This window comes from Lynx rufus, unplaced genomic scaffold (genome assembly GCF_022079265.1).
Source record: "Lynx rufus isolate CCGP_SWC_20201006 ecotype Redwood Valley unplaced genomic scaffold, mLynRuf1.p SCAF_12, whole genome shotgun sequence".
Taxonomy (NCBI): Eukaryota; Metazoa; Chordata; class Mammalia; order Carnivora; family Felidae; genus Lynx; species Lynx rufus.
This window is the reverse complement of record NW_025814826.1, coordinates 14623645-14637663: the sequence shown is the minus strand read 5'-3', so window position 1 is coordinate 14637663 and position 14019 is coordinate 14623645. Positions and strand designations below refer to the sequence as shown.

At 40.9% G+C, this 14019-nt stretch overlaps 1 protein-coding gene across 1 annotated transcript in view; it reads left to right on the top strand.

Moving 5' to 3' along the window:
- ASPH (aspartate beta-hydroxylase) overlaps nucleotides 1-14019 on the top strand; it is a 221347-nt gene that overhangs the window by 106212 nt on the left and 101116 nt on the right. The window contains exon 14 of the mRNA XM_047073977.1: nucleotides 143-184. Within this exon, the coding sequence (XP_046929933.1) occupies nucleotides 143-184 (42 nt within the window). The remainder of the gene's footprint in view (nucleotides 1-142; nucleotides 185-14019) is intronic.

Sequence of the window (14019 nt, the reverse complement as noted above, 5' to 3'; positions counted from 1 at the left end):
GGTTTTGGAAAATTAAACTCTATGCCCAGAAATATTTTTCTTAAATTATATTTGTTTGAATTCATTTAAATATGGTCCTATATTTTGAGATATTGAATGGTGACATTCACAATATTCATTTTGTTTTGTCTTTACTTTTCAGAAACAAATAGAAAAACAGATGATCCAGAACAAAAAGAAAAAGGTGAGATTATCAGACAAACAACCCTTCGAATATGCATAGGAAAAAAATAAGCATAGCATTCACGAATAGCATGATGATTTTCTTTTTTTATTACCAGTTAAAAAAAAAAACCCAGTTATCTCTGGGTTTATTATTCCAATGATTTTATCAAACATTTAGTAATATTTACATAAACATTAAGAGCCAAGGCTCTAAGGAGAGATTGCCTGGCTTTTAATCCTCGTTTTGCCATTCACTCTATGTGTGTCTGAGAATCCCTTGCCTGGTGTGCCTCAGTTTCCTCTTCTGTGATATGGGAATAAAACAGTACCAAGTTCAGGAAGCAGATGACTCCTGTTTCTACAATAGTAATTGGGTGAAAATATGTGCAAAGTGCTTAAGGAAGTGTGCAGCACAGGGAAAGCACTTAGGAAACGTCAAATATGATTGTTTATGTTAGCATCTGTGCCAGGAATAGAGATCCAGAGATTACTAGAACATGTTCTCCTTATTCAAGGAACTCTGAATTGTTGGAAAGACACGCAAACAAGGTTACATCCACATAGAATGAATCATGTCTGCCTTCCCAGAGTTGATTACAGTGGGATTCCAATAAGTTTAAGAATCCAGTAGAATTTTAAGTCAGCTCTTATTAGAGTGAGGAACTAAGTTAAAAAGTGGTGCTTTTAAAAGAATGGTGCTTATGCTTTATTTTTCATATTCCACTTGTCTTTATTCTTTCCAGTCCTTGACATTTTTATTTTCAAGTATTTAATTCAAGCCCGGTCAATAAGAATCTCTAAATAGTAAATAAGGCTGCAAATTTTAGCTCTCGTAAATCTTTTCAGTAATTGTATTTATTTAATTAATTGTTTGTTTGTTTATTTGCATCATGATACGTGCGCTGTTTAATCACCCCCATCCCCTCTGGTAACCTTCATTTTGTTCTTATAGTGAAGAGTCTCTTGGTTTTTCTCTCTCTTCCCCGCCTCTGCCCGCTCATTTGTTTTGTTTCTTGAGTTCCACATATGAGTGAAATTTATGGTATTTGCCTTTCTCTGGCTGACTTGTTTCACTTGGCATTATACTCTCTTGCCCCATCCCTGTTGTTGCAAAAGACAAGATTTCATTCTTTTTTATGGTTGAATGATATTCCGTTGCATTGAAGATGTGTATACCCTATCTATCCTCTTTATCCATTCACCAGTCGGTGGACACTTGGGCTGCTTCCATAGTTTGGCTATTGTAAATAATGCTGCGATAAACACAGGGGTACATGTATCCCTTTGAATTAGTTATTTTTTCTTTGTTTTTGGGGGGTAAATCGTCAGTAGTGCAATTATTGGATCATAGGGTAGTTCTGTTTGCTTTTAGTATCATTTGAATGATAAAATCTTTAATGATTAAGCATTAGAATTTCATAAATGCCTTTAATTTTTAGTGATGAAAGCGGTGTCTACATTTGAGAAGATATTAGAGTAGATATATTATATTTACACATAACATGTTATAATACACATAATGTACGCAGTCTTAGTGTACAAATAAAACTTGTGAAATTGCTAGCCGCTGGCTGTAATTCGGTAGCCCTTAGGCTGGGAACTAGGCATTTAGTCACGTTTTTTTTTTTCCAGACTAGTTGTATTTAATTTTTTATCAAATTAATATGGGTAGTTTTTAACATATGCCTTTTCATGAAAGCAGCAGTCTTCTCCCCTACCGCTCCCTGTCCGTGAGTCCCATTGCTGACTTTCTTTTAGCCGTTTCTTCTGGTACTTACCTGCGCATTTCTAAATAACTTGCTAATTCTGCACGTTTCTCGTCAGTATCAGAAACTGTCAGTTGGTTTTTATACGTAGGTGACTGGGATTTAGCTCAGTCATGGCACAAGTTCTCCACGCTGCCTTCCTAATCTTCCAGGATGCCATGACATACTCCGATCGGAAGTAAGGAGCCCTCTTATCCTCGCTTTTGTTTTCTGCGATTTCGGTTACCCGTGGTCAGATGTGGTCAGGAAGCAGAACCCTCTTTCTGACGTGTTGTCAGAAATGCCCACATCCTTCACCTCACTTCATCTCATCATGTAGGCGTTATCATAAGAAGGATGAGTCCAGGACTGTACGGTATTTTGAGAGGGAGACAGAGAGAGACCACATTCATATGACATTTCTTACAGTATATTGCTGTATTTGTCCTATTTTATTACTAGTATGGTTGTTGATCTCCTACAGTGCCTGATCTGTAAACTAAACTTTATCATGGGTATATGTGCATCAGAAAAAACTTGGTCTGTATAGGGTTCAGTACTGTCTGTGGTTTCCGGCATCCACTAGGAATCTTGGAATGGATCCCCCACAGATGAGGGGGGATGACTGTACTGAGGAGAAAAAAAGAAAGCAAGGAGGAGGATGTCACCGGGTTTTGGGTAGATCCTCAATTCCAGAACCCTGCTCTCACTTGGTTTGCTGATGCCACATCCTCTTGGTTTTTCTCCGACTGTCTGTGGTTTGCTTGTTCTCAGCCTCTTCAGATGGCCGCTCGTCTCCCTGACCCTCCGGCACCCTAGTGGCCGGGACTGGGTCCTCAGAGCATTGCTCTCTCTGCACACTCTCCCGACCCCCCTTACTTTCCCTACCCTGTTTCCTTGCTTTGGTTTCTCCATACCGCTTACCACCATGTGATTATATTTGATAGTTTGTCTCATTCTTTCGTGTTTGTTCGAACCTCCCCCCGGAATTAAATTTTCATGGAGATGCATTTTTGTCTGTTTTGCTCACCGCTGCATTTCTTGTGCCTGGCACATAGTAGGTGTTCGGTCAGTATTTGAATGAATTTCTATTATGTTTTAATTCCTAAGGATTAATACGAACAGACATGATAGGCTCTTTAAAACCCAAGCTCTGGAGTAAGAAGCACACCCCGCTAGAACTCCTAGGATGGAGATCTATGGGGAACCCAGACCTGAATCAGCGACACTGGGGTAAGGAGACTGCGGTTGTCATCCCTCAAGATGCTGGGACGACTACGTGATCTCCTCCGTGACCTCGTATGTCTGAGCTCAGTGGATGTGTCCTCGTACCCCTGCTGTTTGGAGCGCAGAACTGACTGGCGTTAAAGTGTTACATACCCTTACAGTTTCTTCATCCAGAAATAAGCATAGTGTTTCTCATGCCTCACAGGCCCTACTTCAAAACAGGAAGTTAAAATGAAACTAGTATTTGTAAATGATAAATGATAAATGCAGTCTGCTACACTACTGCCATCCAAATATCTGGACTTCGGATTGCTTTTGATTAGCAGTTCAGTTCGTTGATGTGGGTCAGCCAGTTTTTAAATTTTGTTCAAGCAGTGCTTTTCAAAAATCCATATGTACTGTCATAATCAGCTACAAAAGCAAAAGTATTTTTAGCTCCCAAAGGAAGACACATATAGTGAAAGAATAAAGGGTGGTTTTTTTGTTTTTTTGATTGAATAAATTTAGCTGTACAAAAAACTCACAAAATGATCCACATCATTCAGTTGGCCTTGGACCAATGAACACTTCCTGTCCTGCCTCTGCACCAAGGCTGTTCTTTGGGACCAAGTTAGCCAGCATCTCGCTCTGTGATCCCAGATACCAGCCCCAAGTATAACAGAGAAGGGATATAAAACAGATCCTCTTGGGCCTTTATTCTTGTTTTCCTGCCCTATGTTGATTAGGGAAAGAAACAATTTTAAGGAAAGCCCTGTTTTTTTTTAACAGCCCCCCCGTTTTTACCCTCCTCCTGTGTCTTCAGCATTTGAGTTAGATTCAGACCTTCCCTACAGATCACCACATTCCCATTACAATTAAATACAGTTACATCTAGTTTTTACAAACCTCAAGTTGCCATGGCTTAAACAAGGTAAGAGTTTATTTCTTATCCACATAAATAAACTAGGGCCTGTTTAGTGGCTCCTTAGGGACCTAGCTCCTCTCTTGCCATTCTGTCGTCTTTAGTCCATAACCTTACGTTCCAAAAGGGCCATTCAAGCCCAAGCCCTTATCACCACATCGAGATAACAGGAAGGAAGTGGGGAGAGTAGGAGGGTAGTTCTTGGGAGAACTGCCTTTAACTGATAGCATGTTGGTGCAGCTAAAATTCAGGGTTCTAGTTCTACAGAAGAAAGGAACATCGAATATTGAGAGGGAGCGGCAATTGGCAGTCTTGGGCATGCGGCATTTTACTGTTTTGTCACCAAAGTATGCCCTGCCACCAGATTTTCTGGAAATGGCTACTGCTTTGTGCTAAAAAGTCAATAAGTCACCGGAGTATTAAAAAAAAACATCAATTTCTCATCATTCACGAAAACCTACACTGGCTTATTTATCCAGTTAAATATTTGCATGCCTACTGCATGCCAGATACTGTTGTAGAGAAGTGGATGCAGGTGAGAATAAGACAAAATCCCTGCTTTCATAGAGCCTACATCCCAGTAAGGAGTCCAGCAACACATACACAAACTAAAATAGAGATCGTGGTCTAAAGGAAACCAAACAGGAGAGTGTGCTGGAGGGAAATGGGAAGGGGAGAAGGTCTCTGAGGGGGTTAGCCATGTAATCAAGGCAGCTGTGCGAATGCTGAGCCAGGAGCACACTGAACAGAGGAAGAGTCTGTGCAAAGGTCCCGTGGCGGGAAAGCCAAGCCTGTGAAGCTAGAGCACCCTGACCAAGCTGAGAGTATATGCCATGCGGTCAGAGAGAAAATCAGAGGCGACGCCATGGCAGGGGGGCTGACATTTTCCTTCAGGTAGTAGGATGGCCTACCCAGGCCCTGTGCGTGTCTGCAAATCAGAGCCTTTGCCATTCACACGTTGACTTGTGTGTTCTTGGGAGGTCTGCCCCAGTGCTTCTGACAAAGGTAGAGACGGAGAGGGTAGGTCGTGGGTGTTGTTTCTGCTGCTCACAGCATGACTGGAAGCCGTGTTGCTGCTCTGTCTACAGAGGCTCCGTTTCTTCCTCAGGGGGCCTTGCCTCCCTCTGCGCTGCCCGCCATGCTCTGTACAGCCTTGCCCTCCAGGCTGCTTCTGATGCGAAGGGGACTTTCCCAGTGTGGTGGGTGCTGGCCTCTCTTGGCTGTTTCTTCAGGGAATCCCTGGAGAGAAGCCACGGAACAGCTTCACTTGGCTGATTCATCGCCTTCCGTTGTGTAAAACTGGCAGTTACTATCCGTTCCAACCGAAAGATGTTTGTAGCGAATGGTATTTTACTGAGTGTGAAATGCTGGAATAGTCTTAGAGTTTAAAAATAGGGTGATCAGTATTACCCTGGATTCATGGAAAATCCATTGGAATTCATTGTCCACTTTGGGATTCTATCCTTTTCTTTTTTTTTTTTTTTTTTTTTAACTCAGATTCATATGGTGCTGTTAACTGTAGGGACGGGGGAAGGGGAAAGAAAGAATCCACCTGTGGAACATGTAGTGAAAATTGGAATGTGTTTTAATAGACCTTAGTTTCAGAATAATAGAACGGAGTTTTGTTTTCTTTTTAATGGCTATTATGAATTTATCTCAAGATGAATTATTAGGTTGCCTGATTTTCTACTTATGTTATCGCTCCCCAAGTGCATTGAGGGACTGCTGGTAAGAGTGGAAGATTTTGCTTTTACTTTGCATTAATAATTCTAGAGGCGCCTGGGTGGCTCAGTCAGTTGAACATCTGACTTCAGCCCAGGTCACGATCTTGTGGTTCGAGTGTTTGAGCCCCACCTCGGGCTCTGCACGGACTTTGTAGAGACTGCTTGGGATTTTCTCTCCCCGCCCCCTCTCTCTGCCCTTCGCCAACTCGTGCTCTCTCTCTCTCTCTCAAAATAAGTAAAAATAAAACTTACAAAAAAAAAAGAATTAATAATTCTATGTCCCCTTCCTTTTAGAGAGTCATATTAAGTTTATTTTGATGGAGTCATGGGTTTGAAATAAGGCTTATTCCAAAATAGGCCCTATTTGGAGGTGCCAGATTCTTAAACTGAATCAGATTACTTCTGTCCATTTTAGATAAAGTTGCTGTATCAGTTTCTCCCCACTGGATGTCATCTTTTCCCACTTATTCTGTATTCCACAACCGCAAAATGCATGAACTACAAAGTAATGCAGTGCTAAAATGGCTTACTAGATGTCACATTCAAACACTAACTTTTATTCATCCATTTATTCAATACATGGTTGTGTACCTACTATGCGCCAGGCCCTATTTTAGGCACTGGGGCTAACACCGTAAAAACAAAGTCCCAGTTCTCATGGTACTTATAATGTGTATGTGTGTGGAGGGGGAAGGTTAGATATGTAATTTTTAAAAATCAGAATATAATAGTGATAAGTATGAAAAGGAATATAAAATAGGAAAAAAACTACAGAGCCTCACAGTGGGCAGGAGTATTGCTCCGTAGAGAGTCCTCTGGGACAGTGACATTTGAAGATGCAAGGGAATAAGCTGTGGAAGCATCTGGGAGAAGGAAGTCCAGGGATGGAAGGGCATATCCATAGCCCCCGAGGGAGGGTGCTTAGCCTGAGGATCAGAGAGGAGGCCAGTGTGGCGGCTGGGGAATGTGGGAGGGGGAGGGGGAGGAGTGGGTGAGCTCCGAGGGCTCGCAGGGTCCAAATCACACAGGGCTATGAAGGCCACCAGCCAGAAGGACTTTGTGTATTATCTCGAGTGAGGTGGGAAGCCCCTGGGAGATTTTGAACAGAAGGTTGGCTCGTTACAAAAGGCTCATTCTAGCTCTGGGGATACAAGATTGGAAGCAGGGAGACCACTTAGGCGACTCCTAGAGGTAGTAATGGTCGGGATTAGGATGTGGGGTAGTGGAGGTGAGTGGCATTTGGGTTCTCTGTGTATTTGAAGATAAAGTCACTAGAATTTGCTAATGGATAGGATATGAAGTATGAAAGAAAGACAGGAGCCAAAAATGACTTGAAGCTCCTGAAAAAATGTGGGCTTTAACAGTTCATTGAACAGAAAAGTATGCAACAGGTGGCTGATTTAACATCTATCAAGTGTTAGTTTTTAATTGAGGATTTGTGAGTCTTTTAAAGGAATTTGAAAAAAACTAACAAAATACCCATGCCTGCAAAAAGGAAATGTGTTTTTTTCTGTGTGTGTGTGTGTGTGTTAAAATTGCATTTGAATCGAGGACTTTTCCTGAAATTTTTCTTTGATTTAGACTAATATTTAATATCTCATTTTGTCATTCATTACAATTAAGGATATGCGTAAACAGTAGATTCTGTGACTGTCTTTTAGGCATTTCACGGTGTCTTGCCTGCTGTTTGCATTCTTTTGAAAAGTAGTAATCTGTGCCCTAATAAAACACCAGATGGCACTAGAAAACAAGTCACATTTACACTAACAGAAATCACATTTTGCAGCTTAAAAGGCTGAGAAGGTTATGATATAGCCAGTAAATCAGCTTGCTGCAACCAGTGCCTTGTATAAATACTTCTGGGTTTTCTGTGATCGTAAGGAAAACACGGAACCAACGTGAGCAAATGGTCAAGGCTCATTAGGAAGTTTTCTCATTATTAAAAAATACATCTGTCAGTGAAGTTTTTCCTGGGACTCTTAGAACTGAACGTAACATATCTGATCAAAGTCGTTCATCATCGTCTTGAGGATGAAAACTAAACTTACTGGTATAGCACCTAAGCTTCTCGGGATCTGACTCCTGTTTATGGCTTTCCCCTGTTCAAAATGTTCTTTCCTGCCTCTCCTCTTCACATTCACCTGACAAGCTCCTGCTCCTTAGAAATGAGCTTAAAGCTTCCCTCTGCTAGGAATCCTCCCCCAAGTGCACCCCTGTCTCTCACTCCAGACCAGAAGATGTGCTTTTCCTTTCTACTCCCAAGACACCCTGTGCTTGTAGATTTTTAGCATGTGTTGTGAGTTTTTCCCTTAATTTTTAGACAGGAGGCATCTTTTTAAAATTTAATTTATTTTTTTAATTTACATCCAAGTTAGTTAGCATATAGTGCAACAATGATTTCAGGAGTAGATTCCTTAAGCCCCTTACCCATTTAGCCCATCCCCCCTCGCACAACCCCTCCAGTAACCTTCTGTTTGTTCTCCATATTTAAGAGTCTCTTGTGTTTTGTCCCCCTCCCTGTTTTTACATTATTTTTGCTTCCTTTCCCTTATGTTCATCTGTTTTTTATCTTAAAGTCTTCATACGAGTGAAGTCATATGATATTTGTCTTTCCCTAATTTCACTTAGCATAATACCCTCTAGTTCCATCCACATACTTGCAAATAGCAAGATTTCATTCTTTTCGATTGCCGAGTAATACTCCATTGTGTATATATACCACATTTTCTTTATCCATTCATCTATCGATGGACATTTGGGCTCTTTCCATCCTTTGGCTATTGTTGATAGTGCTGCTATAGACATGGGGTTGTGTGTCCCTTCAAAACAGCACAGCTGTATCCCATGGATAAATGCCTAGTAGTGCAATTGCTGGGTCTAGGGTAGTTCTATTTTTAGTTTTTTGAGGAACCTCCATACTGTTTTCCAGAGCGGCTGCACCAGCTGGCATTCCCACCAACAATGCAAAAGAGATCCTCTTTCTCCGCATGCTCGCCAACATCTGTTGTGGCCTGAGTTGTTAATGTTAGCCATTCTGACGGGTGTGAGGTGGTATCTCATTGTGGTTTTGATTTGTATTTCCCTGATGATGAGTGATGTTGAGCATTTTTTCATGTGTCAGTTGGCCATCTGGATGCCTTCTTTGGAGAAGTGTCTCCTCATGTCCTTTGCCCATTTCTTCACTGGATTATTTGTTTTTTCGATGTTGAGTTTGATAAATTCTTTATAGATTTTGGATACTAACCCTGTATCTGATATGTCATTTGCAAATATCTTCTCCCATTCTGTCTGTTGCCTTTTAGTTTTGCTGATTGTTTCCTTTGCTGTGCAGAAGCTTTTTATTTTGGTAAGGTCCCAATAGTTCATTTTTGCTTTTGTTTCCCCTTGTCTCTGGAGATGTGTTGAGTATAGACAGAAGGCATCTTAAAGGTAGGAACCGTGACACCCTCCCCCACCTTGTATTAGTCAAGGTTCTCTAGAGAAACAGAACTAATACAATAGGGGTGTGTGTGTGTGTGTGTGTGTGTGTGCGCGCGCGCACATATGTATGTGTGTATGTTTAGAGAGAGATAGAGACAGAGACACAGAGATTTGTTTTAAGGAATGGACTCACATGATTGTAGAGACTAGCCAGTCCAAAATCTGCAGTGTAAGTAGGCAAACTGGAAACCCAAGGGAGAGTTGATATTATAGCTCGAGGCCAAAGGCAGTCTGAAGGCAGAGTTTCCTCCTCCTTGGTGGGGGGCTGGGGGGGGGCGGTCAGTGTCAGTCTTTTTCTTTAGGCCTTCAACTGATTGGATGAGTCCCACTTACATTATGGCGGATAATCCACTTTACTCCCAGCTGACTGATTTAAATGTTAATGTCCTCTAAACAATATCTTCACAGCAATATGCAGACACGTTTGACCAAATATATGGGTGCCATGGCTTAGTCAAGTTGACACATAAAATGAAACCATCACGTCCCTCTAATAGCACTGAACCATAATATCATAGGAGTTGAGTAAATAGTTATGGTATGAAAAGTGTGGCTTAATCCCTTTGCCTTTAATTTACCTCTTCATCTGATGGTGATATTATGAGATGCAAATAGCCCAAGTGATGGGCAAGAAGAGTTTATAAACAGAAGTATCAATATATGAATTAACCTAAACTGTCTATAATGTACTGTATTTCATGTTGTTTTCACATAGGTTCTCATTTAATTCTTACCAAAATTTCTTATGGTGAGTTAAGTGTTTTTCAGCCATATTCAGCCATATTTATTTATTTATTTATTTATTTATTTTTTCTTTTCCTCTCCACTACATGTAGTATTCCAATTACTTGTTGGACTGCATGATAATATCCAGATTTCTGAAACGTTTGTTTTTGTTATCATTTTCCCTTCTTGGATTGGATAATTTCTGTTGTTCTGTCTTTAAGGTCAGTGAGTCTTTCTTCTTCTATTTCAGATCTGCTCTTCAGCCCATGTGGTAAAATTTTCATTCTAGCTACTTTTCTTTTCAACTCTAGATCTCTGATTGCTGCTTTTTTATAGTTTCCATTTCACTATTGAGATTCCATATCTGTTCATTCATTAATACCAAGCTTTTCTTTAAGTGTTTATACTTATTAATAATCAGCAATCTGAAATGTTTTTCCACTAAACCCAGTATCTGGGCACACTTGGAGATAGTTGCTACGGACTACTTTTTCCCCCTAAGTGTGGATCAGGAGAGTCCTGTTTCTTTGCACGTCTAGTAAATTGTGGGCAAAAGCTGGACTGTGTATATAATCTGTTACAGCAACTCTGGAATTTTTCTCCCCCCCTAATGATTGTTGTATCTAGTAGACAGTTAACTTGCCTGGACTCAAACTGAAAAATCCATCTCCCCTGCAGAAGGTGACTGCTTTCCCTGTTCAATTTGTCGTCGTCGTCGTCGTCGTCGTTGTTGTTGTTTGGCTCCCAGCTGCTATTTTTTAAGTTCAGCTCTCTGGAGAGTAGAAATGGAGGTACTCTGGGCCTGTGTAGTTTAGATGTGGGCAGAATTCATACTCAGATTTGGGGGCTTCTTTCTGATATTTGCCATCTTAATTTCCAGTTGCTTTGCCGGCCTGAGGTTCTGCTATCTTATACCTCAAGCCGTTAGGACTTCTAATTTCTGCTACCCCAACTGAGTGTGTATTGAGAAATGTACTCGGGCAAAACACAACACACTTGCACATGTCACCAGAGTAGTTTTGTCTTTCAAAGGTAGATTTCTGTAGTAGTTAACATCCAGGAGGGCGCCCAGTGATTCTTGCCTCCTGGTATTTGTGCTTCTGTGGGGTCCTCTTTCCATTGAATAGGGCTGACCTATGTGACTAATAGGGCAATGCAGAATTGACCGAGGGTGAATCCCAAGTCTAGGTCAGTGTATACTCTACCTCGCTCTCCTTTGGATCACTTGCTTGCTCTAGAGGAAGCTGGCTGCCTTGCCATGAGAATACATAAGCAGCACTTTGAATAGGTCTAGATAGCAAAATAGGTCTTCTTCTTGTGGAAGAAACAAAATGTTTACAGTTGCTGTAAGCTGCTAGGTTTGGGGGTAATTGTTTTTGCAGCTACATATGCTCTTCAATGATATGGGAAGGATGCAGTCCATCCTCATTGAGATTCTGCCTGATTTTTCACCAGCCTCCCAGGGGCTGTCCATGAAGATAGAAAGTTATCAGTCAGCCAGGATCTGTGCAGAGTGTATTCTCAAACTTTGGATCTCAGCCCTTCTGTGGTTCTCTTGCATCTAAAATTTCCCTTTAAAATTTTTATCAGCTCTGCTCTCTGCATGCTGTCACCTGCCCCCTTTAGCGGGGAAGGACACAGTTCCACTGCCTGACTTGGGGTGTTTGGGGAGCAAGTACCCTCACACCTGAAAAGATCACCAATTTACCATTCTTATCCAATGTAGAAACTGTCAAGAATAAATTCTTTTGTTTATAAGTTTGTATCTATCTTTGGTCATTTTCCAGTGCCTTCAAATAGCTGCTTTAATGTTTCAGTGACATTTCATTGATTTAATTTATTTAAATCCGTGATAACTCATTGATATAATGAAATATGAATATTAACATTCTTTGAATGCTAGAGAAGCTGAACATCTTAAATGCGTCCATTCTGCGAACTGCCTATTCATGTATTTTTTTTCTCGTTGGTTTTTAGGATTTCATTAATATTGATACTAAACCCTTGTTGGTTTTTGTATTGCAAAAATACTTTCCCAGTTGGTGCTTTATCAGTTTCGTGTACAGTGCTTTACAGATACATAATCGTTGAAATAAGTTAGTGTGTGAACGGATGCATGAGAATGTTGTTCTCTCACCTGTGTAGTACTTTGTTCCAGCAGTATCTCCTTGCTTTCATATACTTTTCTGTTGTAATAAAATATGTACCAAAACATTGGACAGCCTTGATTCAGATGGCTTTCGCTTGGGAGCATTGTTCTTCCCTCAAATAATTCATTCTTTTGTCTTCTTCGGATACGAATGGTGGTACCTGTCTGGGAAGACAGCTGTCATCAAGCTTCAGTGGCTTTGGTCTCTTAGAGCCCTTCACATGGGCTTGACCAAGTCATCACTACCTTGAACTTAATTATTGCGTGATTTCTACAGGTAGGTCTTCTGTCTTTTAAGTTTATTTATTTATTTTGAGAGGGAGAGAAAGAGTGCGAGTGGGGGAGGGGCAGAGAGAGAGAAGGGGCAGAGAATCCCAAGCAGGCTTCGCGCTGGCAGGGCAGAGCCCCATGTGGGGCTTAAACTCACGAACCATGAGATCATGACCTGAGCCGAGATCGAGAGTTGGACGCTTAACTGGCTGAGCCACCCAGGTACCCTAGGTCTTCTGTCTTTCAGCTGCTTTTTGGAGGTGCTTTGGTTCATTGTCTTTAGCAGAACCTAACACGCTATCTGTTCTTATTGTTAGTACCAACAGCCCTCCTAGGGGTAGCGCCGACTGGTGGTTCCATTCAGGCCATACCATGACGCCTTACAAATCTTCCCGTATCATCGAAGAGCCGTGTAGCAATAGCACACTTAAACCAACTCCAGGAAATGCTCGGGGAAAAGTCTCCCTCCCACCCTTGCAGCTGTGAGAAGGGGTTGTGAGGGAACCTGCTGTTAAAGATTTATTATAATCATTACATTCAACAGCTACTGTAGTTTTAGTGGTTCCTAAAATACACCAGCAGTTATTGTCTGATTACTTCCACAGATAAGTTAATTATAGGAGATTTCTGACTCTTCTACAAGTCTGATTTAGAGAGAAGTTTAATTACAGCAATTTTGGTGATTTAAATGAGCTCAGCATATATTACCAGTCTCAGCAAGTGCAGTAGAGATTTTAGCTGTGTTGAAATACACATTTGCTTTGTTTTTATTTTTCATTTCATGATTTCAGCCAAACTGTGGTACCAGGGATAATTCAGGGCACCTGTTTGCACCGGAATGAATCTTCAGTCAGAGGCACCGCAGGACAATAATAGCAAATTCTTCGTTATCTGTAAAATCCCATTCTCATGCTTTCCGTGGAGCACTCACCAGCTTACAAAGCTGATTTCTGCCGCAGTTGTGACAACATGAGCAGGGGAGCACAATAGGTTTATCAAGGAAAAAACCCGGATATTAGTGTGTTTGAAAATTATCATCTGGGTCTAAATTTTCTTTTGACTGATGGGAAGTATGACCCTGTCTTCAAATCGGAGTGATCCACTTTATTGTGTATTAACACATGGTCTATTTGTACACCGAAGCAAATTAAAGATGAACATATTAGCCACATATGCTCAGGCTAGCTTAAAATTAAGCTTTCAAGAACTGTCATAAAAAGACAGTGCTGTCATAAAAAGTGCTGTCAGTAGTCAGATACATTCATTTACTTAAACAAGGCTTCAAATTGGAGAGCGCATTAGTTTGGAAAATGCATTACGGAAAATTACCTCAGTCTGATTACAGAGCTCTTCTCCACAGCATTTTTTTATTCTTCTGATGTAATGGTTGATTGTACCGGCATTTACAGCAGTAATTCTTGCCGTATGTTTATATGTTTTTCATTTCAAAATCAAATATGTGTTGACAGTAGAAAGTATTAATAGTAGTGAAAATAAATCAGATCCTCTCTGTTTCAGTTCAGGCGATTTTATTACATTCTGCCCCGGAAGCCAGACTCCTTACTTATTCCTAACACCTTAGCCCGGCAGTCATGTTTTTTTCCTGTGCCAGAATGCTTCTTCTTCCCACTC